General features: G+C 39.6%; 1 protein-coding gene across 7 annotated transcripts in view; it reads right to left on the minus strand.

Annotated features, from left to right (window-relative positions):
- LOC131448221 (cadherin-related family member 1) overlaps nt 1-27577 on the minus strand; it is a 121605-nt gene extending 94028 nt beyond the window's left edge. Inside the window, exons 1-4 of one of the 7 annotated variants that reach the window (XM_058620483.1) lie at nt 25981-27577; nt 22954-23068; nt 18921-19047; nt 9577-9711 (exon numbers count right to left, since the gene is read on the minus strand). In XM_058620483.1, the coding sequence (XP_058476466.1) occupies nt 9577-9701 (125 nt within the window). In that variant the 5' untranslated portion in view covers nt 9702-9711; nt 18921-19047; nt 22954-23068; nt 25981-27577. Of the gene's footprint in view, nt 1-9576; nt 9712-18920; nt 19048-19123; nt 19262-19769; nt 19927-22953; nt 23069-25980 lie in introns of those variants that run through there. The other 6 variants (XM_058620485.1, XM_058620482.1, XM_058620488.1 and 3 more) reach the window with 6 other exon arrangements.
- Nucleotides 27578-27849: the final 272 nt, after the last annotated feature.

Raw genomic sequence — 27849 nt, forward strand, 5'->3', positions numbered from 1 at the left:
CAGTTGTTTCTCCTCAGCAGGATTTGTGAGCCTCAGATGTTGTGTGTTACTAAGGAGTCCTTTAGTGTGCACAGCTCTAGGAGTAAAATGAGATTCGATCTGTCCCAGAGGTAGCCCATCAAGAGGTGGGGAGGTTAGTTGGTCGTCACGGCCATCTAGACCCTGGCCTGTGAAAGCCTGCCAGAATCAATGCTAATTATGCTGCCATCTGCGAGGTGCCTGTGCTAGGTTGACACCTGTTCATTTCTAAGTGACGCGCAGAAACTTCAATCAAGCCAGGAAACAAGACACTAACACTGCTGAAGAGGGAAGTGATTGGTAGAGGTATTGACAGTGATGATGGGTATTGGATAACAAACTGAAGAAGATAGGTGTCATAAAGCTGGACAACATAAAAAAAAAACTGTTTATAACATCATATCAGTCATTTCCAACCAAAACAGAATGAAGCAGTCTAAACCACTTTATCAAAGTTTCTGAGCTGCTACATACAGTACATCCCACCTGAACATATCTAACTGACCCTTCCACTTTGTTAGCACAGTCGCTTCCCTCCCGGAATCCCTACTCAGCCTATGTGCGTGATGAATGTCCCTGGGCTATAGCAACACTGTCCCTTTCCAGATAATTTATCATGCAGAGACAATCAGTCAGAGGACTTGATTAATACTTTCTGGGCGATCTTTTCAACTTTTGTAGATGATCTAGCTGACCACATTAGGCAGACTGTTTGCAAGAGGAAACTAATAAAGTAGGTTTGGCTGTTTGCTCACTGAGACCGGAGGCTTGTCAATTCTTTGCCCCTTGAAAGAGATCTGCCATTAAGGTGACATGAGAAACAAATGAGGCCAATTTCTCCTCCAATGTCCCATCTGATATGTCAATAAAGGCCCAGCAGCCGCAGGATGCTCAGAGATGGATTTTTCCTTGCAGCTAGACAATCAGTGGAATACATCTAACTTTCCTCCGATAGGTGAATCACTCAGACAAAACCAATAGACTAGTGTTAAGTAGCAACAGCAGATCTGGTTTCAGACAAATATATGAATGAGATTTACTTCTGCGGTTTTGTTTTCAATCTTAAAAGATAAGCTAGGCAATGCATTTGAATTATGTTTGTCTCTTGCTGGGTATAAAGCTGTAGCTGGACCAGACACCAACACCTCCTTTATGGCAGTGTATAGCAACAGAGGATTAAATCTGTGTTCTTGTTCAGTCATTGCTCACATCAGGCTGGAGCTGTACATGTAAGATATTTAGACAGATAAATCCCTGTTGGTGCTTCATGTCAGAGGGATTGACACAGATGACTAATATGACAAAACTAAATCTTCAAAGGTTGATTCGGAAATTGGGCAGGTGTTTTAGCAAAGAAAAAGAAAATATGTTATGTTTGCTATACTAATGCAAAATACCTGCAAAATAACTATGTCATAAATGGTGATAGAGAGTGGTCTTTTACCCAGCGTCAAACAGAAAATAGAGAAAATCACAATTAAAAACAACGTTAGTGGCCCACGTGTGGTTGTGATACTTATATGTAGAATTATAGCCTCATCGCAGCATCGATAGGCATTCATTAAGTATGCAGCTCGTAAAGTCAAATGTTTTTCAATAAATATCATGGGAACGAGGCTCGAGATGCTCCACATTCAGAGACTTACAATGGCAGCATATGTTGAGGTGGATTGAGTCCTCAGGCTCCAATCTGGCTCTCTCTCCCTCGGACTTAGAAGATAAATTATGTGGGCTATTTTTCCATTATGTTAATCAAAACACTCGCCATATGCATTACTATTATTAGATTGGTAACATAAGACATCCCGTTTCCAATGTGAAAATGAGAGGCTGAGCCTTAATTGATCACAAACACAGTTTTAGGATAGTCAAAGATAATTCAACAGCTGGCCCTGTTTATATCTCTTGTTAACACATTATATATGTTTTATGGGGTGTCAATTCATGTTGTTTCATATTACAACAGCAGCCTATTTACAAGGACGCCTCGGTGCATAATGAGAATCATGAATGAGAAATAAGGTAATCTTACTTTTTCAAATAGCAAACACACACAACACAATATCCATTCCAGTTGTTTTTCCCGAGCCCTTTGTGTGCCACTGTTGCGAGTGGAGAATGTAGTTTATGTGACTTTAAGTAAAACAAACAAAACAAGTGGTGAACCTCTGGCACTTAAAAGGGTCTGAGAATGTTTGCTGGCTCACCTGAGCCACACTAATTGTTTTTCAAGATACACATAAGGTCTCAGACACCATCTTAAATTCCAAGGTTGCACTTACACGCTGCAGGATGTCCTTGACTGGAGCCAGACGCAGGTCTAGAGAGGGCCGTTTGGCCAACAATGTCATTGTTATGGCCTTTGTCATCTCAATTAGCAGGCGGGTGCTAAAACACAGAGCTCTAAATGGTGGCATCAGTGTTAACCTGGGACACAACACACTGCCCATAAACCCCAGCACTTATGCCTACTGCTGACCATGCTGTTTGTCTCTCATTACCTTCTAGCAGCAAAACGGGGCCCAGAGGTTACACTAATGACCCACTCTTTCACAAAGTTACTGCAACTACTCTTGTTGCCTGATGGAAGTATTAAATAAACAATTAAGATATTTTTTTCTGTACAAATGTCCAAGCCACTCATTAAGATTTGTCAGCAACGTCAGTAACATCTGAATTAGTGGTACAGTGAGCCGCTAAAGACAAGAAGTAAAAAAGAAAAATCTTATCAATTACGGTGAGTCCGATTAAATTAGGATGATTTTAAGGTCAATGTATTTCTTTAATCAGCTGTCCCTTTTGATCATCCCTGGGAATAACACTCTTCAAACTTAGTCTTTGGTAATTGGTCCTCTTTACTGGCTCAATGTCTGTACTCTAACACTCATAGTTTAATGTCTCCAGCATTTTTCAGCACAGGCAGAGCACATAATGCTGTGCATGTTTAACAGTCATCTCCATCAGTAAGTGCAATTTCTGTACAGTTTGTTCCTGTGTAATGAAGTGAATTCTTGTTTGTATTCCCCCTATTTCACAAGGAAACCCACTCAAGCAGCTGCGCTGGAATTAAAGCGGCTAAAAATTAAAAACCGGCACTATCTTTAACTGAGTGTCACACTATTAGAAAATAAAATCAATTACTTGCATACTAAGTAGTTCGGTTTTTGTTATTTCTGATTTTACATTCAGCAAAAGCTCCCCCCCCCGCCTCATTGTTATTGTTTGAGTCTATAAGTGACCAAAACAAGAAAAAATGCAAATGATGTGCGAGACAAAATGGCTAACATTTATTTATCCTTGCTGTTCTCTTGTCTTGTTGGTGTCATTAGAACAGTTCGCTGCGTCCCATTCTCTCCCATTATCTCTGCTATCAACGCAGCACAGCAAGATTCCAGCAGGGCTATAAATACTTCCCCTGGACCACATACGGCTAGCACATCATCTCCCAGACACAGCTTAATGATGGAAAAAAATCTAATGTCTTTTTGCCCCCTTTCTTCTGCACATTCTCACAACACCATGAAAAGAAGTCAGTCAGCTTGCAGAAGTTACACATACATTTAGTAAAAAAAAAAAAAAATACATTTACACCTAAGTATCAGCGACATCTTAGAAGGTGTGAGAGGAAATGATAGATGTCTGTCTTGATCATTCACAGGCACAGGTTTTTGTCGATTGCATCAGGGTCACTGATGCTGGCTCCACAAATCCATTAGAGTGAGAATGCAAAGAGGACACTTTATCTGAATTCATTATAAATGGATCTATATCTTATGTTTAGGGCCAAGGACACGATTTGTATCACAATGCAAATATCTATCATTAAATGTTGACAGTTCATTTTTCCCAGCAAAGAAAGAAAAATGTTTTCTGTGCAGCACTCTTTCCTCGCTGTTCTTTTCCTGGTAACAACACCACCAAAGGAGCCAAAGCGGATTTGTTCTTCGAATTGAGTGGTTTGTCATAATTTCGTAAGTGGAATGTATCCAGTTTCATGATTTTCAAGTCCTGTAACATTACAGGTAAACAGTATGATTAATGTCCCTAAATAAAAAAAACAGTAACCTGAACATACACAACACACATTGTGCTTGTGTGCATTTTATAAAACTGACAAAAAAATCAGCAATACTTTTACTTGAATATAACCAAATGCAAATACGTTGTAAAATTAATCAACCGCCAATGAAAAGCAAAATAAAGACAAAGCGCTAAAACAAACCTCATATTCCATATGAAACTAAAAATAAGATACATTACTCTATGCCTCCTGTGCATTCCTATCAAATTACCACCATGTCACATGTCACCATGTTCATCATCTCCTTCATTCAAACTGACACAGCATCATTTTTCTGTGCACTCCCCAAACTTGTGTGCACTTTGTCCGGTGCAGGGAGTTGAATTGCTGAGCACACGGCTCGGCATGTCAGTCAAAGAGCAAAAGGAGCATCCCGTTGTGTCGCTATCTAAATAAGGGCCATAAAGCGTAGCTAACGGTGTCCTCTGAAACGTGCTCAGGTGGAAAGAACTAGACAAACAGAGACAGCCACCGCAGTGCTCCCTGACACAGAGGACAAAGTGAGGGCCTCATTTCCTCCCTCTAATCAGTGTTTACATCCACCCCAGTGCCAATGGCTGGTGACTGAGCAAGACGTGTATCAATCACCAAAGGCAACCTAGCTGGAGAGGATGCACTGATACACAACCTCACAACACACACAGACTCACACCGGCCTGGCAACAGGGACAGGAACACAGCTTTCATCTTAACCTCTTCTTCTATTGTGTCCTCTCCCCCTCTATCTCTCTCTCTCTCTCTCACTATCTCTCTTTCTCTCACTCACTCACTCTCTCTCTCTCTCTAATGGGTGCAGAGAAATTACAGCTAATTAAGGATGTAAATGGTGGCAGAGAGTGACTTCTAATTCTGCATTAAATTGTCTCTTACCTCAGCACAAAAATTTATCAGAGGAGGCAATGTCAACTTTTACTGGGCTGGGTTATTTGCATTTCTGCACACATTAATTCTGGGATGTGCAGCACCTACAGAGCCAAACAGAGGGCACGAACCACTTCCCATCAACTGGTAGGCTTCACAGTGGATGTTATTGCTCCTCTTGGGCTGGAGTTTCCTCTAGCAAGCAAGCTTTTTTTTCACAAATAAATGATGTACACGACACGCTAGGAAGCATAGCAGGCAAAGGCAAACACACACAGAGAATTCCAGTCTGCATGCTGCTGTGACTTTCTTCTCTCCACAGATGTTTACAAGGTCATGGCCATAAAGGCTGAATGAATGCATGAAATGCAGCTCAACGTAAGAGGGAGACGCCAGGGTAAGGCGCTGTAGCTGAGCATATTAATTATTTTTGCAGCCATACTCGAGCTGAAAGCTGCGGATCTGAGGCGCAGCCATCGACAGCGGTCTACACGGACCGCAGAGTCAGAGGGCACACCAGCAAACATGTGGTCGGTGCCAAGATGCAGGGTCTGAGAGCTGGGCACTGGGGACGAGCATGATTAGAGATTTATTACAGCTTTTCTGCAAGTCATGCAGTCAGCCATATGTATCAATGACACTGTGAGATATCCCAGCATAAATAGACCGACTCCATACTGTACATGCATTCAATACCTGAATTCTAACACATTAACACAACTTGACTAGAACTTTACAAGGGCTCATATATTGTGTTTGCCTGGCCATCGATTGACCCCCGAGTGAAGGACCTCATCATTCTCTCAGCTGTTCCAACGTCTCATCCAGCTCAATCCATTTACATTTAAGCACAGCTCTGCTCGGCCTAATTAGTTCCATGACTCCATTAGTCTACATTGTGGTCAATCCATTCATCACTTTGCATGTTAGTTAAAAGCCCATTTCTCTGATCCTGTCACTGTTCTCTGCCTATTACTGTTCTTTTTTTTTTTTCCCCAGAGAAAGAAGACTGAAGGGAATTATGGGTAACTAGAGGATGACGTCAGAGCAGGCACAAAAGGACTTGTTAATGACAACACTTGTAGATACTCAATTGTTTTACATGTTATTTAATAAATATACATATATTGGACTCAAAGTGGTACATATTCTGTTTAATCTGCATGGAAAAAGATAGGCTTCATTTAAATTATGGACAGAAATAAAATCAAGAGTAGAATAAAAACAAGAGAGGGGAGAAATAGACAGGGAGGGAGAGGGAGAGAGAGAGGGAGAGAGAGAGAGAGAAAGAGGGGTGTTAATGATCCCTGCATTGAGAGACTTGGCCCACCCAGTGGCATACTGGCACGTATGGTCCACTGGCTCCAAACTTGCTGAGGTCTAAAACTCACATTATGCCTCAAAAAAGGCAGGCAACCAGGACCTCAACACAATGAAGCTAATTATTTCTCAGACATAATGAGACATTATCATGTTTGATGTATAGTTTACATACTCTCAGGGTGATCTGTGCTATCAGGATGCAGTTTGCAAAAAACTTGCTTTGACAAAGAGGAAACAATCAGCTGGAGGTGCATTCCAAGAGTCATTTAGTAGATAAGTTATGTTGTCAAACTATGTGAAAGTGACCTCAGGATTTTATTATTTTATTTTGTGGTTGACAAATGTTCAGAAGCAAACATTAAGCACAGATTCTTGGAGAGGTTTGCATTGTGTTCAAGCACCTCTGCCGTTTCCTTGGTTGATTATATCCCATTGCTATTCACTTTACCATTGCCAGGTCACAACTCTTTACGTGTGCTATCTTCTAAGGACAAGGGGGGGTGGGGGGTAGCTCTCAGGATGGTTCAGTGTCTAGTACAGTCCCTGAGAGCAGAACTCATTTCCAGGCCAAGCTACTCCAGAGTCCCAGCAGGGAGACATGAAGCAATCTCTGGGCTGTGATGCCCTCCCACAGTACCCACTGCCCTTTCACTCCCACATTGCTCCCTTTCATCTGGAATCGGTTTTCCCTCTCCCCTTTTGTATGGTAGCTCCATCTGATCTGAATTTTTTTTTACATCTCTCTCTCTCTCTCTCTGTCTGCGTGCCGCAGTAAAAATATATATATAAATTCCTCTTCCCATGATGGATGAGCTCCTCTCTGAGATGTCCCAGCCTGTCCATCATGCCCTGCGATTAGGAATTAAAAATTGCAAACGTTTCGTAATAGCCACCCCCATTTTTCTCCAACCCCCTTCCCCACATCTCCACTCACTGCCACAACCCCGCCTCTCATCTAACCACACCTGCCACACCATCACTGCCATACCCAAAAGCCTCATCGACCACTGCCATCAACACCACGTCTACATGCAGCCTAACACGCTATCCCCAATTCAGATGCAAACACCTACATTCATCTAAGTTGGTGGGGGGAAAAAAAACATAATTTATTTTGTACTTCCCAGATAATTTACTTTTTTCCCTTTCCTTTCTACAGGAATTCTCCATTTCCCTATAAAATGAAAATTCATCTAGAATTACATCTTATGTCATCATTATGTTTATTAAGCGTGGATGATGTATATGAACAGCGCTGGCTTGCCGCTGAGTGCTTAATGATGCATAAGATTAAGCCGAGGCTCTCAGCTGCGCTGTGACTCCCCTCTGGTACCCATACTGCCGAGGCATGCTGGGAGTACAAGCTCCAAACGGCCATCAGGTGAAAGGAACTAACATCTCTCTTTTTGTCTATGTGAGTGAGACTGAATGTGCATGCGTGCACTCGTGTTTTGTTCTCACCCCTGAATGGAAGTGTGCTTCTCTCTGTGCACATGGTAAGATATGTGTAAAAATGGTGCACTGTCTCCATGCTGTATCTTATCCATCCACCGATATCAGAAATAACTTGCATTTGCCTTACTCACTGTCCTATAATCATACTGTTTTCCCTCTTTCATCCACCTCTCTTCTCTGCCCCTCTATCAATCCCTGGAACCCCGCTTTCTCTGTCCTTCCTCCCTTCATTTCTCTTCTCCCCTTTTCCTTGCCACACCACTGTTTTGCCGCAGCAGTCTATGACAAAAACATTATCCTTCTGCTGCTAAACAATCCAATAAACCTCTCCACAGGGAGGAAGTTAACCTCTTGTCTGTTCGACTGATGCCTTCCAGACCACGTGATGGCTGCCACAGTAAATTCAAATCATTAGTCTCCTTGCCCCCCATCAGAGAAAAAACTTCTATTAGTAATGGAGACCTCGTAAGAGACCTTCCATGGAGAGCACTGCCTTCCCAATTCCCAGTGGAGAAATCCTGTGCAAAAAACTAATTCTACTTTTAATAATCTGTCATCAAGACCAGAGGCAGTCATAAATTATGTGGGGACCATGTGCGAGAGCAAGCCACAAGAGGGAAATCAGGGTAGAAAATCAAAGCTCAACTTTGACAAACTTTCCTGAAGATAAATAATAACTTACAAACCGGATTAGTTGTTAAGTCACAGCTGAGCGCACAGTCAAGCCATTCCTATCAGCCAATGCAGATGAAGAATTTATAGGTAGAGCTCATCATTTGTTTTCCCACTCTCCTCCCTCTTTTTATATGCATCCCACCTTTTCTCATTCCTGTCTCCTTCAAGCTTATTATATTCACGGCCTGTTGTCACACCCTGGGCTGCTTTTTATCATTAACTCCCTGTGTGCCAAACCAAAGAGTGCAAGAGCAGGCATTTTCAAGATGACAGATTTTTTTTTTTGTTTGGGGGAAGGGCTCAGGCCAAAACACGTGACAGAGGAAGCAGGCTGCCTGGTTTGTGTTGTAAAGTAAATACAACAACACTGGAGTCTCCTCACAAGCTGCAGCAATTTGGGGCCTTTAGACCTTAATTGACCACTAAAACAAAAGAAATGCGAGAGAGAAAATTTGAAACAAGACCAAGGCGCTTTCAGAGAATGAGGGAAAAGGCCAACAGCCGCAAGGTTCTGCTCTTTGTTCCTGTGTCAATACCTCTGTAAACTATCGACATGCATCATAATCGTTCCCTTCTATCAAGTGCAGACTAAAGAACAATCTCCATTAGGTGACAGCACCCCGGCAGGTTGATAAATGCTCCCTGACGAAAGGGAAGGAATTGTGTAAAATAAAGAGGCATGTTCCAACAAGTCTTGTCAAAATGGTATTGATTTAATCATCTGCAGAAATACACATTCTTGGTTAGTGTAGCGTGCAGCGGAGATGGCAGCAGCAGCAGCAGAAGCTGGGATACGCTTTACAGTTGTTGACGCGGAGACGCTCTCCCTCATTGGCTTTTCAGGTGATGAAACACACGCTGAGCTGCGCTCTAATTTTTTTTCCCCCAGTCCCTACCTCTGTCTCTCTTCAATCAAATGTTATTCTAAGAAAGTGTCTGAAAATATCTTGTTCTATTTTTATTTATTAATGTGAGTGGGAGAGTTCATGTGTATGCCGCTGTGGCCAGCCATCTCCTTGGCCTCTCAGCAGAGTGCAGAGGCGATAGATAACAATAGCCCTCCATCATCTCGACACACCAACAGTATTCCAGTAGCTGGAGTGAGCTGGCCAGAGGTCTGGGAGTGTTTATTTAACATCAGGGTGTTGGAGAGTGTGTCTCACCTTGGGACAAATGGATCCCCTCTCCTTCCTCTGCTGGCCGTCTCAGAGTAAACACCATGGCAGGAAACTGGAGGTCTCAGTGCTCGGGAGTACAAGATCATCAGGCAGGCGGGCAGGTTCATCATTGGAGCCCTGCTGCAGGAGGGAATATGAAAACATACAACATGGTTGCGTAAATAACTGCCTTGCTTACATATGGTATCTTTGAAGTAAAAAGTAAGACATCAGTTACCAAAACAAGGGCTGAACGCTTCAGGGGAAAATCTAATATCTGGGATTTTTCTGACAAATATTGCAATTCAATTTGATTTGGGACATAATAATTTAGTCAAGATTCTTTTCAAAATTCACAATGTTAATAGATTTACAACATGATGAAGCATAAAAAGCTTGTAATTCAATGTCAAGATCTTATATAGATATAAGATATGGATATTAGATATAAATTGGTTCCAACATGTATGAATTAATTCAATTAGAACGCAGAATTACCAGAAATAGAACTTTTTTATTACCAATTCCGTGACTGTGTAAAATATTAAAAATTCTAGGACCTTGCTGTAAACAACTGCTGTTATTCACCTTTAACACAACTAGCAATAAATTGTAGTCTTTGTGATTTGCTAATTGCATTGTCTCACATTTGAAAATACTGAATTGTTCAGATCTGAACATAAAAAAAGGTAGAATGGCAGCACAAGCAGCTGTTTTCTTAACAATTGTAATCATTTAGAAGGTTAAAGGGCTATTATTATCTCTGCACAGGCCATCTGAGCAGTGATGAGGTGAACACAAATAACGCATGTCCCCAACAGAGGGAAGATGTGTGGCTGCAACCGCTGGGGGTTGAAGACAATCCCACAGTGACCTGACCTTGACATGTCTGAGTGAAATGGTGGCGGAGGCTAATACCTCATCATATAGAGTTTGACTTTGAGCTCACAGTGGTGGGCTCCATAAAACAAAGGATAACAGTGTGGACAAACAGTCGTAAACTATGGACAATTAACATACAACAAATAAAGAATGTGGATTGGCCAAGTATCTGATAAATCCAGTAACCATTTCTGCCTTTTCATCTGCGCCTTGCTTTTTTGGTACTGTGTCTTGGTAGTGAAGTGGTTTGCATGACCTCAACCCCAAAGCCCTGTGCATTTTGTAGTTTAATTGCATTGATGTCACTGACGATGTCACAACTTCACCTGCACCTCAGAAATCATGAACAAAGTTTGTTGGTCATGTCAACATTTATCAGGACTTCAAAAATGCTCTAAAATGTCCTTCACTTAGAAATAATATAGGATGAAAAAGGGGATCTATAGTTGAGAGATTTCTCAACACAAAAGCTAATAATGTGAATAGGACACAGTTCTTATCTGACAATAAAACCTCAGAGCCAATGGGATGGAATCATACATGACCGCATCATAAAACGTCTACATTACAAATAAATGAAATGTCCACTCCTCTGAAATCAGGACATAACTCATCATATCAAGCCATGAGTGACGCTCCAGACATTATTCAGTCCAGGAGGACAAGGGGAGAGGAGAGGAAGACACCCTGTGTGAGCACAGACCTTTATATATCACCTCCTGCTCCAAAGTAAGGACAAAGGGAATTAAGATGACTATACCATCAGAGGGAGAAAAACAGATGAACCAGACAGACCTGACTGAACTGTTCACTCACCACAAACTGGACAACATGCAACACACCACAGACAAGACTTTCTTTTTTTTTTGATCAATGACCATCCTGGTAGAGAATTCACAATCTGGTGGAGGGTTCACCCATACCGTATCCAAATCTATTTTTATATGATTCATATTGTGAGAATTATAAGTTATTGGTTTGCATTACAATCAAAAAGACTGCTGAATAACATTACTATTTTTCTTGAAGGTATCATGACAAACACAATGATGGCATACAGCAAGCACATTTTCTTTCATTTCCTTCATTGTGGCATGCATTAGTGACCTGCTGTTTTGAATGTACTATAGCTGTAACACTGCAAAAACGTGAAAGAACTGCATCATCAGATATTATGGGTTGGTTGGCCTATGCACGTGTACACATGTGGTATACTCAAACATACATGTGTATCTCAGCTATGACAGGTAAAGTAGACCATACATCACTTCAACCAACCTAAAAGTGAGTTGATATTCATTTTTAATGGATTTTAGATGAATGCATTACTTCTCCGTTCCTCCAACAGTTAAGGCAATGTTAATCTTTATGTCGATAATGAAGATGTGTGTGATATCAACTATAGTCGGAGTAATTAATAGGAATGTCAGTGACATTGTATTAATAGCATCGTGCATAGCATCAATTTAGCGTAAATTGTCGTTTTGACAAGCCATTTTAATTAAAACTATCACACAAAGAATTAAAGGACCGTGGTCGTCATTTTGGGAGACTATCAAATAATGTTACCATCTGGTATTTTTTGCATGTCTTATCCCTGCTAATTATAAGTGATACTCTAAAGGTTAGAGGCACTTTGGCAGCTGTGGTGATCACCACCATACTGTCCGTGCAATAACCCACAGGTCATTACACTATGCATAGTGGCGCTATGATGGCCTGCTATTATGAAAGACAATAATTATGAATGACCAGCACTTTGGGTGCCACTTAAATTATTCTATTTTTACATGATGTGATTTTTTTTTTTTTTTTTTTTCCATTTCATATTTCTAGTTTCTTATCCAAGTACAAGGTCAAGTGATGCACATGCTCAAACCATAGTGCACTTCAGTCTTCAGTGAGTGGTGATCTAGCCATAGAATCAATCTTCCTGACCACTCTCAGAGCCCAGGAGTGAGCTCAATATGGGCTCAATTCCTGTGGGCTGCTCCAGGGATGAATTGAAATAGCTCTCCTGAACAGTCGTCTCGCAGACGGTCGTTACAGGAAATGTTGCTTTTTATTCATCCAAATGCAGCAACTGTGCTTCTCCAGAGAGCACAGGAGCTCTCAGTGTGTCAGTGGGATTCACAGTTCTGCAGAGGTCGAACACAGGACTGAAGAATACAACCCACATAACAATAAGGTTTTTTGAAAGCGCTGTAGCAGCGTGACATTTTGAGACACGCAAAAATTCAAAATAATAACTACCTTGAATTCAACAACTAAATATCATATGTACATCTGTCCTGGAAAGTGGTGGAGATTACTGTTCTGTAATGTGTCTTTGTCAGGTATTACAATGAGAGTGTATGAAAACAGATTTAGATAAATGACAATATATATATTTATGATTTTCAGAACATTAATGTGTGAACTTTTATGTATCTTAAAGTCCCAAATATTTAGCAGCAAACGGACAAATAAATGTCATGTATATAGTGAAGCACAAAACTATGTGTATTTTTTTTCCCATTTTTGTCTATATAGTATACAATGTTTTTCCATCTTAGAAAATGGAGCATGCTTAGCTTTTTTGTTTTTCTTCAAGTTAAATGTTTTTGTTGCCATTTTAATCTGAGGATACATGTTGTGTTACATTGTGCAGATTATAAACCCTCTTGAAGCAAACACTTGACAAACCTATTTCCACTAAGAGTGACAATTGTCTGATATTTTATATAATAAATGATTAATAATGATTTCATCTGGAAATGTTGCAAGACATCAAAGGCAGATAGTTAAGAGCAACTTGAATGTTACTGTATTACATAAATATGTAGCTGGTAAAGTCTATTACAATAAATGAAATACCACTTTTACGTTCATCTCAGTTGCGCAGAAGAGGTATTTTAGTTATAGTAATAGACTTTACCCGTCACACTGAAAATGCTTGAACGCCACACACTAAGACCTTCATTTTAATTTAGCGATGGCAGCTCAAATACCGTTCTAATGCATTTATTTGACTGTTTTATGGGGATTTGTCAGATTGTCTAATGAAGAGCTAAACCTCTGAGTGAGCAAAGCGAGCAACAGATCAGTCAGGTGAGAGTGTGATGGAATGAGTAAATGAACAAGTGCAGCAAGTAATCGCGGCAAATGAGAGAGTGAACAGCCTGACCTCTTTGCTGACTTGTGTTTTCAGTCAGTCGTCCTGGTTACTATGCGTCATGCTTTGTTTCATCTGACGTGCAATTATTTTTTCCATTAAATACACAACATGTATTTCACTTAGTTTTTCTGAATGAAATTTCAATCAGAGGCCATTACAATCTTCAGACAGAGAAAGTTTAGAAAAATAACAAGACGCAATGGAAAAGAAAATAATGCTCTGTCAACGGAGATGGAAAACACAAAAATAATCATTTGCAAGAAGCAGGTGATGCATATGTTAAAGTGTCAAGAAGCAGAGAAGAAATTAATAGCTTTCTGCCATAAGCATTCTCTGATAAATATGATTACATTTGCATACTTCATTTTACTCTTGATCTGCTGTTGCGGTGATTCTTGTGATTCTTGTGCACCTGTTCCAAAAGGAAAAGTAATTTCCATTACTGCTCAAACATGAAACCAGTATTTGGGGTCTCATTAAGGACATCCCAATTGCTTATCTGTTGACGAAATAAAATGACCAAAAACAACACACATACTGTATGTACTAACCCTATCCCATACTGTAAAACCACGTTGGAAATCTGAGGATAAAAGAAATGGTGGAGTAACATGGTCATATGTCGATGCAGTGTTAAACTGGCTAGATTATTTCTGTAGTATAATATTGCAAATCAACAATTTGGGGAGATGTTGTGTGTTGGGTGGTGGATGGGTCTTCTCTGAAGTGTTTTGTGCCTCATTAACTTATCAATAAGGCAATTTGACACTGTCTTCTATTTCCCCTGATGAAGAAAAGCTGTCCAATTCCATTGTAAAGGCCTTGTGTTTGTCTCAGGATTGAACATGTGGCTAAAGAATCGAGTCCCGCAGAGAGAGAGAGACATACAGTAATCTTGATAATGTGGTGCACAGTTACTTTAACACTTACTACGTGCATCATGTTGACTGACTCCTTTTCTAAATAACAAGCTGTTTTAAGAAACAAATAGAGAACACACTCACTCATTCACACTTATTCATCATCTGAATTTATATTTTATAAGTTGTGCTCTTGAGATCCACAGGATTCCTAATAAATTATTATTATTATTTATTATCTTTAACAACCCTTAATTTGAACTGAAAGCTAAATTAAAATGCTACAATATTAGGAAAATAAACATGTTGTTAATAACACATTATTAACCTTTTTTACAAACTTTACTTCAAACATTTGATGTTTCTTTTCCAAAATTGAAATCAACACGCATATCCACGGTGTTTTTCTCTGGGCGACAATATTTGCACTTTTCCCCTGCTGTTTTCCAGTTCAGGATTCCAATTAACCTGTGCAAAGCGTGACGCCAATCACGGGACTCTGTATCGACAATGGGCATGAAAAGAATAATGCTGTTAGGATGATGTAGCTTACTGTGGGGGACTCCTCCCTCACTGGTGACAGAGAAGTTTGCTCCAGTCATTTATCAAGTCCTCTCTGGCCACCAAGGGGCTGGCGAGTCCCAGGGCCGCCTGCTGCTTGGGGGGCCAGCATGCAATATGTGCATTTTAGGCCTCTAGTGGGCTGGCAAAAACTGCTGATGTGCTCACTGCTGCTAAGTTTGATGGATTTGTTGTTGTCATTTGCTTTGGTTCTGTTCCCCACAACAAAACAAAGGGAATCATTAACTCTTTTGTGCTGCATGGGACTTTTATGGGTTAGGGATAATGCAAAACGAGATGGGGTACAGATGGGGTCAGCTGGAGCATTCTGTTGCTGGAGCTCTCCAGAATGGGGCGTTGAACATGCATGGATGATCCTGCATAGAGAGCTGATTACAGAATGATTTAGTGACCACTGATATCCCCTTTCTTCTCAAGCTCCCATCATCAGGCTCATTTCAGCCGCAAGAGTGCAACTGGCAGTGTTCACCACTTATATTTATAGCCAGTCGCTGTTTAGCACCTCATGCGATGTTCTGGCCAGACTCAAGACCAGGCCATTACAGTGCATCACCGTTAGAGGCTTGCAGTGTTTACTGATGCTGGCTTGGCAGACGGTTGCTCTCATTTAGGGCTGTTGATATGATTTTGATACACTGGGAAGTTAAGTGGAACTTTAAAAGTCAACACTGATTTAACCGCATTAGTAATTTCAGGAAACCGTGAAACAGATTTTTGGTGAGCTAATCACAAAATATTATGTGATCTTTGTATTAAATGGTCAAGCAATTTGAGGAGTAGAAGCTTTTCTCTGCATTATTAAACTAAATCAGGGGCCTAAAACTCAAAAAGACCTGGGCGCCAGTGAGCTTCTAGTCTGGTCAGGAGGGGGTCGGTCAAGTGAAAAAACTTCCAACAGTTTGGAAAAAAATTAACAGTTTGGAAATTAGAATTTAAAATTAGATATTGACAATCCATCATGATGTTGCAATTAAAAATATATAGAATGATAATACGCACCATTTAAAAGTAAGTATGCAAAATGAATCTGTAAAAAAAAAAAAACAGACAGATAAAATGGAATCAAAACATTAACTCAAAATAACATGTAGACAAATTAAAACACAAGAAAAGCTTATGTATATAGCTTATGTTTATAATTAAAATTGATAAGTATGACCTAATGCATTATTACTATAAAAATATTGCTCACATTGTTGGTTCGTTTTTTTTTATAATTTTAAAATAAGTATAGAGCCACAGGACATCAACAGGGGGCCGCATCAGACAACAAGATCTATGAAATAAAGATGTCAAGTTGGGCTCTGTTTTTCATAGTATTCAACATATTTGAACTATTCCCTCATATTGTATTAAGTAAAAGAAAATCTATCAATTACTAAAATAATCTGCTCATGAGCTGATAATGAACATAGGTTTCCATTTTATATTTTGAGTTGCTTCATAATGTTCTGCTAATTTTTTTTTCTATGATTAGGTGTCCCAAAGATGTATTACGTCAAAGAATTACTTAAGAAATTTCTAAAAGAAAATAAGAAAAATCACTTTTTGTCTATGTTCCCATGAAACAAATGCCTGGTTTACTTTGAACACATACATCTGACACACATTGGAAGTCCTGACAATTCACCTGACACAAAGCAAAATAACCAGGTTGTGTATGTTATAAATGACTGTGGATAATTGTACTAGTTCAGGCTAAATGTCCACCGTTTGTCAAATAAGATGAACAGAAATGGATGAAAGATCGAGAGCAGGCGGCCATACGGTTGCTAAACTTCAAGGTGAAGACTTACTTCCTCAAGGGAGAGTTGAAGATCAAGACAAATCCTCTTATTTTTCTCTGTCAAGTCATCACAGTCTGAGACAAAATACAAATTGAGATTGTAGCAATGGGCTGCGACAGTCTGCTGTTGACTGCAAGGGTTACGGGGGTGATTGAGTGTGTGTTTGACTCCCCGAGGCCGAGGGCTAACAGTACTCTTACACAGACAAGGTCGTCTCAGAAAGAAAGAGGGGGGGGGGGAGAGAGAGAGAGAGAGAGAGTAGCCTCAGCACATAATCCCAGTGTTCCTGACTACTATGAACACAGGTCCACCACAAAATTGATTAAGGTGGAAGACCATTACCTTGGGAATAAGATGATAAGGACAGATGGAAGTGTGCCATTGTTGGCATCAAAAAGTCACTGAAACTTAGCAGATCACTTCGACTAGTGTGTTTCATGCTGCCTATTGATGGGTCAACAGTCAGGATAATAAATTGATTACGCTTAATGTCACATGAACATCCAAGAAAAATGGCTATATTATACAGTAGCAATATTATATCAATATTGACCAGAGAGGCCCGAGCCATCCTTGATATGTTCTCCCTGCTCTCATCAATAACACAAAAGAGGAAAGTTATTTCCCATATAAACCTAATCTTTCCTTTTTATTGTATTTTAATGAAACAGACTTGGTACTAAGGCAGTAATTCATTCCATTTGTTATGTTTGGACAACTCATTAACATTGTCATCTATTTTCATTAGACTGAAATTTTAAGCTTCTTCTCCCTTGAGATGCAGCGCGTTTCTACTCCTCGGTTTGCATTAAAACAAATGTGGACCTGCTGATGCATTAGATTAATGTGCTCACTCACTGCCTGCTACAAAGCTGCAGTCCAGCTTGAAAACTAGACTGAGTTTCTCTCTTTGAAGCGTCACCCACAAAGGAAACATGGATGTGTTTTTCTTTCACTGTCAGGTCGATCAAGTTCGTCTTTTCATTGAATGGTATCTCACCAAAATGGACAACAGAGCTACAAAAACTATACTCTCCAAAAAAATAAGAGAACAGAGTTTACACAGACCAAATTATAGAATTATTTGCCCAGACATTCATTTGTCTGTTCATTTAGTGACTAATATAATCACCCACATGTCACGCATTAGCTGCACTCTTTTTGCCTGACTTTATTTTAACATCATATTGCTAATGAGTTATTCACATTTCCAGATCAAAATCAAAGCTCCTAATTCTTGCTGAGTCTGCTGCACCAGATCAGGCCACTTGCTAATTACAAAGTTTGCTTTTTTCCCCTGAATAAATAATGTTGATTAATTAGCAAGTCAAAATAAGTGAAGATGATCTATGTCGTATATATCACTGTCACAAAACTTACTGAAACGTTTCATTTACATTGCTTGACTTCTTAATTAGATGCATCCAAACTTTCAGATTTGATGGAAAATGAATAACGTGGAAGGTGAGAGGTTTCGCGGGAAACCTGCCAGCTAAAAATAATAAAGATGTTGGAGAAATGAAAGGAGGTAAACGACACAGTAAATCCACACACTTCTTTGTCTTTAAGACATTATTTATCCGAAATGTTAAGTTCATCGCTCAGGTGCATATACTGCTTCCAATACTTACACATTTGTATTATTTTGATGAATAAATAATGTGGTGAGTTAATGTTGCAACACGTTAATATTAATGTCTGTGAAATAGTTTTGCCTCACGCGGTGTAATATTTGCACACCAGGCGATGTGTCTGTGAGTGTAGGGTAAATAGATTTTATTCATAATTTAACACCATCACAAGCCAATGGCCTCCACTTTTCAAACAGTAAAATCGGAATATTTTAAGATTCACAGAGACAGGTTTTATAGCTGTGTGTCTGTACTATTTAGGACTGCTACATAGAGCCCAGGGCTACCAAGTGTTCTTGTGAGAGAACTGTAAACATGCAATGTTCCTTATCTGGACAACAAGTTCTCATATCATCCTCACTAAGTTTTTTTGTGTTGCTGGCTTTTCTGCTCTTTAATTAAAAAAAGAAATCAACAGTGAACATATACAAACTACACATCATCTCCATACCTGGTGTTTCATGAGGGGACATGTCCTCCATGAACAGTTTGCAGGATGAATACATTCCCATGGGCCTTCGGTGGATCTGCAGGTCAATTCCTGGAGTTGTCATCGTATAAGTCAGCGGTGGCAGATGCTGTAAGATAAGAAATACATTAAAGATTTAATACTCAATCTACAAGCAATGCTGGGAAATATCAAAAAGTTTTTACCTGTACTGGAGTACTTAAGCACTTCTTTTTCACTCTTTGCATTTAAGAGGCAAATACTATGATTTTTACTGCCTTTGTTTAATAAAGTCGTGGTTGCAGATTAATAATCCATAAAGTACTTGAAATTAGCCTTACCCTCACATATACGCAACATTAAATTTAGGAATGTAAGAATAATTAAAAAATTAAAATAAAGTGATGTGCATTATTCTCAGATGGACCATTTTGCATCATGAGTACTTTTAGTGAAGGTACTTTCAGCTTTCTGTATTTGAATAAAAACATAATTGTCTTAAACTCAGGACTTACAACACATTTGTGGTAGTGTGACTTTTATTTACTTATAACAAAGAAAGCAGTTGCCACTTGCTCACAAGTCATTTGCTCAATGCAACACTTAACAAGCAAGTTGTGTTGTGTTGTTGGTTATTAGCGTTTTGCAACTCTGTTATGCTAATGACGTAGCATTTCCAGGCGTTTGCTCGGCTAACAGGAGCTAAATAGCAGTTTCATGTAGCAGCAGACGTTGGTGCTGTTGTCTCTGCCTTTTCTATGAGAGCAGCTTTGTTTCTACTCTTTCAGCTTCCATTTGAAGTTTCACCATCACAAAATAAAATAACGTTTGAATTAGAGAGCTTAATTTTACCTGATGGCGTCATTGCACCTGGCATCCGTTAGTGTTTGTGTGTGTGTGTGCGTCAGTCCAGTCTGTGCGTGGTGCAGCTGTGCTGAGTGACCTAATTGGTTATTAGGAGAGCAGCCAATCAAGTGTGGTGTTACTTTGTAAACAGGAAGGCACACCTTTTATTTGTTTGTTTGTTTATTTATTTATGGTTTACAGCAGTTGGCATCTATTATGTTGCCTTCTTCTTTTTTTCACCCTTTCACCCTTTGTTTTACATTGCCCAATCCAATACAATCCAACTTTATATATAAAGCATTTTAAAAACAACAACTGCAACAGAGTGCTGATCATCATAGATAATATAAAAACATAAGACCTAAAAGCCCTGATGACAAACAATAAAACAGACAGTAAAGCAATACAATAAAAAGATAAAAAGTAAAAACAGTAAAAAATTGAATAAAATAAAAAGCATGAAGGGGCCTGTCTAACATGCAGAGGAAGATTGTTCCATATTCTCGGCGCGACAGAAAAAAGGCTCTGTCCCCTTTGAGCTTCCATTTAGTTTTAGGTACCTGAGGAGCAGCTGACCTAAGAGATAGGCCAGGAAGCAGCTCAGAGAGGTAAGGTGGGGCAAGTTTATTTATGGATTTAAAAACAAATAAAAAATTTAAAATTACTTCACTACTGAAAGAACTTCATTACTTCAAATGACTTCACTACTGCACCACACTACTACGGTCCAATTTTGTTGTGTTTTTTCTGTTTATTGTATAAATATGAATAAATAAATAAATGAATACATAGACTAGAAGAGAATTGGGTAAATCCCAGATTTTAAAATTATGTTTTTATTTAATTCTGTGATCATTTAGATTGGAATGATGTATTGACTATAACTGATACAACATGTGTACAATATGTTATGGTTTAGCATTGATTACAGATAGGTCACTTGACACCTTAACCTGTAGCTGTTTTTTCTTTGTTTTAAAGAAATAAAAAAATAAATGTTATTTTAAAGCTGCACATGTTTGTTACAACTTCTGGATGTGTTCAATGTGTTCCACGACATGATTGAGAAAAATATTACATTATATGGTCATTATAGTTTAGCTGAAACACCATATGTAATGGTGGCCTAAAACCTTTGCACAATACTACTGTTTCACTGGTGATGTAATGTCATGTAGAAAAACAAGTGTTATCATAATACTTGGGTGTCTTGTATCTTCAATGGTTGCACTTGTCATGCAGTACACACAACAGACCTATACATTCACCCAGGTTTGATAATATAAACTGGATTATCACCCTTATACGATAAAAAAGTATCATCATTAAGGCAATAAAATCAAGGCCAACGCTGAGAGTTATATCTTTGACCACATCTACTTTACATTGTTTTATCTGCAGATTTCATTTTACATCACTGCTTTTCCAAATGATGTTGGAAAGGTGCACGTGACAGAGAGAAATACTGGCAAATATGGCTATTTATCTTAAAAATGGCCCATGCTTGCTTGCAGTCACTATACCTTGGTCAGTGATATCTCCACCAAGACACCTTCTTCTTACTCAGTAATACACTGCAATTGATATTTAGGTAATTGATAATCCCTTTGTGAGTAATGTTGTCAATTTGGCCCCTAAATCCTATTTTGGTGGCCATCTGGGCTCCCTAAATTGCTCCTTTGAGAAAAGAGGTTCTAGGTAGTAATTACTCAGAAGTCATTTACTTTTAGAGGTGTTTAGTACTTAAATGCTTTGCAGTTAAAATGCTGACATAATGCCCAGACACTGTTAAAAATAAATAAATAAAGTCTCCCAAAAATACTGCTTGGCCTGACGTGAAGAGCATTTAGAACAGACATGCTGTTGGGTTTAAGATAAGTTGATACATTTTTATTTGCACATTTCAATTTGACTTGGATGGAATTCTTCGTGGTGGACGTGCGGGAAGCAGGTATATTTATTTATACAAATATTTGACCTGTTCAGCATTATTTCTGAGGGAACAAAGGTTGGGATTAATAGAATCCAAAACTTTCCAGGCTCTCTCTCTCTCTCTCTCCCTCCCTCCACGCAGATTACCTTTGTGATCTGTGTCACAAATGTGAGACTTTCACAAGCTTATCCGACATGCACTGTCTGTGCATTTCACTCACTTATTGCAGAGGCACTCTGTCAAATTGATTATCCAGTCAACTAATTCCCAGTCTATGTTTAGCTAAAGTATGATAGAATCATTGGGTCCCATGGGTGCAATTCTCATTTGTGTGTCTGTCTGTGTGACTGAGTGTTTATGCGAAAGAGGCTAACTAAACCGGGCCAGAAGCTGAATACTGTGCAATCTGGGACAGTTGTGAGTATGCTTCAGGGCTCATCACAGCCAAATCCTGGGATACAGACAATAGCTATAAAGCACAATGATCATAAAGATGCTGTTAGCCTGCTTCATCTAAAACTGATCATCATGTAATGCGGGATATTTACACAGTTTGAACACTGCTTAATAAAGGATATCCTTAGAGGTTTTATTGAAATCATGTTCGCTGTTATCTCGTACACTCAATTTTGTTTGTTTGTTACTAAGTCAAGAGGAGCAGAGGCAGATGTCGGACAAGAAATATTGGTTAAAATACACGTATAGTCCAAGTGATGTCACAAAATCCTCACTCACTCTCATTTATACTGTGCACACACTGACTGAGGGAGAACAACAGAAAGGATTTTAAGAACAGTGTCATGTGTCCAGTGTGTTGTTCTCTTCCTGGATTGTCCATGAATGGTTTTATATGTTTTATTTCTAAGATTGAAGCCACACATAATTATTCCACAGTAACATATATAAATGTGTCTATTTAGGCTCAAACTCTTTGAGCCTAAATTCCTGGAATCATTCATATTTCCTGACTTTTTTATGTAATCAGCTGACACAGTTTTGTTATTGTGAGCTTGTTGGCTTTAAGTGACTTTAAGTGACTGAAACCAAATCACATAAACAAATCTGTCGAGCTACATGATCTATAGGTGGCACTACTTTGTTTTTATTATTTTAATTCTACATTCATCCTACGAAGCCATATATTCTGACTCTTTCAACAAGAAAAAAAAGACATCATTTAGCCATACTGTTATTATAAGTGTAAATTGTAGAACAGATTTTTTTCTTTTATTACAGTCTGTGCACATCATACTGTACCTTACTATCTTGTTTTATTGTCGCTTGAACCACAACCTCACAGACTCGCGCATACAGGTTAGCACAGGTCCATAGGCGGGCACAGTCGGTCACACAAGGACACCTTCTTTATTTCCTATTGGAGCAGAAATATCTTTATTACATTATCTGGTGTGTCTGGCCAAGCAGAGTCCACGGAGAGGAGAGCAGAGGGTGAAAGAGGTCATGTAGAACCAGTCAGAGACACTGGCATGACACTGTGACATGTTAAGATCCCCTCCACTGAGCTGTGCCTTGCACAACAACATGAAACAAGGAAATGAACCACAAACATTTTCCTGACCCTCCCCTCTCCCCACTCCAGCGACTCAAACGTGCACACAACACACACAACCTAAAATACTTAATATGGATTTATGTTATTTTTCATCACAGTTTATGTCTCAATTTAGATTTCCATTTCCAAGAAAGTTGAATTATTTTTTGGCAAGCCCAAAGTGATGCAATATCTGCTGCAGATTCTTCAACTACACAGCAGCACTGTGGCCATGTGTTCATCTTGTTTAGTGCTAAGAACTGACAAGACTCTGCAGAAAGGGAATTATATGTCCTCCGCTGGGTCTTCTCTCTAAATGAGAGCCATTGCCCCTATTAGATAAAGGTTAATAGTCATTTGGTGAAGAAAACAGCTGATTTTATGTCTGATCCAGAGCACAAGCACAACCAAATAATGGTGACATTTGTTGTCCACCTCATGAGACCCTTCTTGTTCTCAAAAACCCTAAATATTTTAATTTTGGCCATGTGAAAGGATTTTATGTTCATTTGTCTCTGCCCTGCGGGCAGGAATCAATGACATTTGAAATAATTGTTGTTACAGGGGAAATCTCTGGAGGGAGAACGGGGCAAAACTGTAGAGAAGATTTGAGTAAATTACTGTGTCAGCTTCTATTTATTTGCGACCGGATTGCCAGAGGCAGCACTTCGAGATAGCCATTAGGAGTCGGGGCAATAAAGACAGAGCGTGTAGCCATTGTCGAAAAGTTAGCGTGTAATGCAGCAAGTTATCATCAAAGTGCTCCCTGTGGAGCGAGCACGGCGCACACTGGGGAGAGTACATGTGAGGAGAACCAATTATGGCTCCTCAAATCTCTCTTTCACAGGGGGAGAGGTCATAAATCGGTTGCTATAGTTGTGTACACTTACTGTATATCAGTCCATATGGAGACGTTTGTGTGTCTGTATCATTATAGGTAGCAGCTTTTCTTTAACTGCGTACACATGCTGTACTGTAGGAGGGAACCGTAAAAAAAGCTATAGGCAGAAAAAACGAACAAAGTTTAAAAGACAGTAGAGAAAAACTTTTATACCTTATATGTATCATATCTATCTATCTATCTATCTATCTATCTATCTATGACATGTCCCCAATGACTGATCATACACAATTACACAAAACGTTTAAAATGTTGAAAATAAAAACTTAGGCAACCTGGAGGTTCATTTGGGGAATAATGACCTTTTATGAACACTTTTCCTTTAAGAAGTCTTTTTTAGCTTCCTATTGTCTCGTTTATCACGGTGAGCTTATTATTATGTAACAAATATCTACTCTGTTACAGGCATATAGGCTCAGAACATTACTCTGTCTCGTGGGATATCCTAATTAAAATGCTAATTTCACGAACAATGCAAAAGCGCAAAATTAGCTGCAAATTAAATCACAGGAAAACGCTTCAAATAAAAGGCAAGCATGAACCAGTTAATCCCGTTTACTCCATTTAAAGCGAGTCCTGACCTCTTTAACCGCACTCCTGGTGTTATGAACAGAAATAACGGTAAAACAATGAATATGTAAGGAAGTCATAATCCACACACAAGACACCTTTTTAATCCTCAGCCACTCAAATATGGTATCATAACCAGTGGAGGCATTGACTTTTAAATCTGGGACTTAAGAGGGGAGGAGGAGGGGGGGTGAGGATCAGACAAAAAAACAGGAAGTGTAGATGAAAAGGGAGGCTGCATTAATTAGATGACGACGATGGGCTACAGCAGCGAAGACAAGGCAGGGAGAAAAGGGATTGAAACTGTTTGTAGGGTCTGCCAAACAAATGGTGCAGGTCCCTGCGGGAAAGAGATTATTATAGGCTCTGTGTCTGTCAAACATGTGAACACAATACAAAAAAGGAAGGGAGGTGGGGAGGGGAGGAGGTGGAGGGATAGTGGGGGGACCCGAGGCAGTGCTGCAGCCTCAGAGGGCCCACAAGGACCCGGGCTCTCCGCAGCAACACTGGCCCTGCCAAAGAATGTCTGTAATCCGCAGGCTGACTGAGGTGATCCCGTGGCTCTCCCCGGCAATGCAGCAAGCTTCCCTATTGTCAGCAATGCTCAAAGAGGAGAGGATGGAGGCCAGAGGGAGGAGGGGGAGGGCGGGGGAGGCAACGGGGCACTGGGGAGGTGGTGTCCCTTTCTCAGCCAGGCCTTATGAGAGCTCGCTGCCATTGTCCAAAAATTACAATTGCACTTTTCTGATCTTTTGTGCACTCCTGTTCACAGCGGTTATTGACTAAGCAGTTGGACATGGAAAGGATATGACCCCCACCCTTTAACCCTCCCTCCCTCCCTTTTTTTTCGTCTTTGGGGGGCCTCTGTGAACAAGAGAGGAAGCAGGTCGGAGGTTTACATGTGGCATTAGACTTAAAAAGGGTTTGTTGGAGGCTTATGCGGAAAAAAAGGGCAACAGAGAGGGGTGGAAGCTTCAGCTCCAACAAAGACAGCGGAAGACAAAATGAGCAAGAGAGGAGAAACTTAGGCGAAGATGAGGAGTATAAAGAAGGAGAAGAAAGCACAGACTTTTTTCCCTCAATGTTGAAGATTCGCCCCCCCCCCTCCTCGATTCTCCTCTCAAACAGATGCCAAGGCAGATGGCGGTGAATTAGCAGAAAATGGGCAAAGAAGAAATGAGACAGTATATTAGAGGTCCGGGGAGGACGGACATGACGAAATAAAGATTAAAGTGCCACTGCAGAGGGGAGGAAATCTCACCCAGGGGTTGTGGGAGGTCTGAGGTGTCAGCTCAGACACATAATGTATAACGGCAGCAGTGATGAGCGATATGCTCTGGGCCTCATGGTGCAAAAGACTCATCATACAGTAGCAGCAGGACACTGTGTTTCACAGTGTGGGACCTACAGGGTGAAAAACATCTTATTAATGTAATGATGAGGTGAAATTAAATTGAGTGAACAATGGGGACGCAGACATAAAAATGTAACTTGTGGCACATCCTGTATTTACATATAAAAGGACAGCTCCTAGGGATGATAAAAAAATAAATAGAAAATGCAGCATAAACGCTTTAGTTTCCTTTACACGCAATACAAGGTAAAATGATGTAATAGCAGTCATCAAATCTGAGTTTTCATGCTGTAAAAAAATGTGCTATAGTTTAACCTCTTTTCGGCCTTGCACTACATTCTATAAATCTATAAATAGAACGTAAGTCCCCAGCTATTTCTGCGGAGTATCCATTAGTTTGAGAGATTGACAGAAATAAAAATAGTGAAAGAGCCGTCTAGGTTAAGACTACACAACATTACAACCAGTAATTCGGGCTGCCTATTAGATTTATCTGTTGCAGGCTGAGGGAAAGCATGCACTTTGTCTTCAGACATGAAAACAGCATCTCAAGTGTTACAATTCCAGAGGGGGTGAAGTGGAATTGCTGTTTTTACATTTCTATATCATTTTTTTTCGCCCATAAGGAATATGGATAACAAATGAAATATTCAGCTCCAATGTCTGATTTATTTCTTTTATTATCTGCAAATATCACCCGGGCAATTTAAAGGATAGCTCGCTCCATTCTGGGCCTTTTCGCTGGGGGCCTGACAACCTATCAACTTTATACTGCATAAACAGGTCAGGACTGTGTGGGTGTCTTATATGTTGTACTTTAAGGTTTTGAGCTCACAGAATTTCTAAATAGAAACTGGAAGAAAAAAAAATAAAAAAGGATCCTTCAGGGGATGCTGCAGAACTCCTTAGCCAAGTGATGATACATTTGTGTTGTGTCCGTTTCTGAAATGGGGGAACAAAATGTTATTAATTTCAAACCAACCGGAGACCTCCATATCACAGTTTAACAGACTGTAAGTAATTTGACTCTCCTGGAGAGGATGATTGACTGACAGGTGCTCCAGCTCAGCCTTTTTTGTGTGTGGGTGAGTGTTTTGGAGCATCCCTGTGCTCCCGTTTGTCTTGAAGCAGTCAAACGGTATAATAAACCTCGGGTGCATGTCCTCTGAAGGGGCACTGGCTTCACAAAAAATGATTAGTCCTCCATATCTGACCATAGATACACAATTAAGAGCCTCCACTCAAGGCACTGAAGTGAAGGATGGCATTCAAAGACCTGCAGGAAAACCAAGGCACAATGAACTGACCGGAACACATGATGTCACATATTCAATACAGTTGGCATTCAACTATTTGATTGTGGGGGAAAAAAGTGTTTGAAGTTGAATATAGTGTGAAAATGTGAACCATCATTCACATACAGTATGTGTCCCATATAACATATATTAAACAATTGACTCTATTCTTCTTTAGGGAGTTTGTATGGAGACCAGGATCATATTTACTGGAGTAATATCATTGTCCATCATAGCATAACAAAGTTTGTCATATTTAACATCTAATAAATGTGCAAACCCAGTTTGTGCCAAAAATTAATTTGTTTGATTTTGTAAAATTATAATTTTAATGGTACAATAACAACATTATAATAGTATAGTAGTATATTTGTATATAGGGAGGTCATTATTATGGTAGTACAGTGTATTTTCAAATGCAATATTTAGCTAATGTTAATTATTGATTTTGATTCCTAAACACTGTCATGTGAAATTGCCA

Source organism: Solea solea, chromosome 21 (genome assembly GCF_958295425.1).
Source record: "Solea solea chromosome 21, fSolSol10.1, whole genome shotgun sequence".
Lineage (NCBI taxonomy): Eukaryota > Metazoa > Chordata > Actinopteri > Pleuronectiformes > Soleidae > Solea > Solea solea.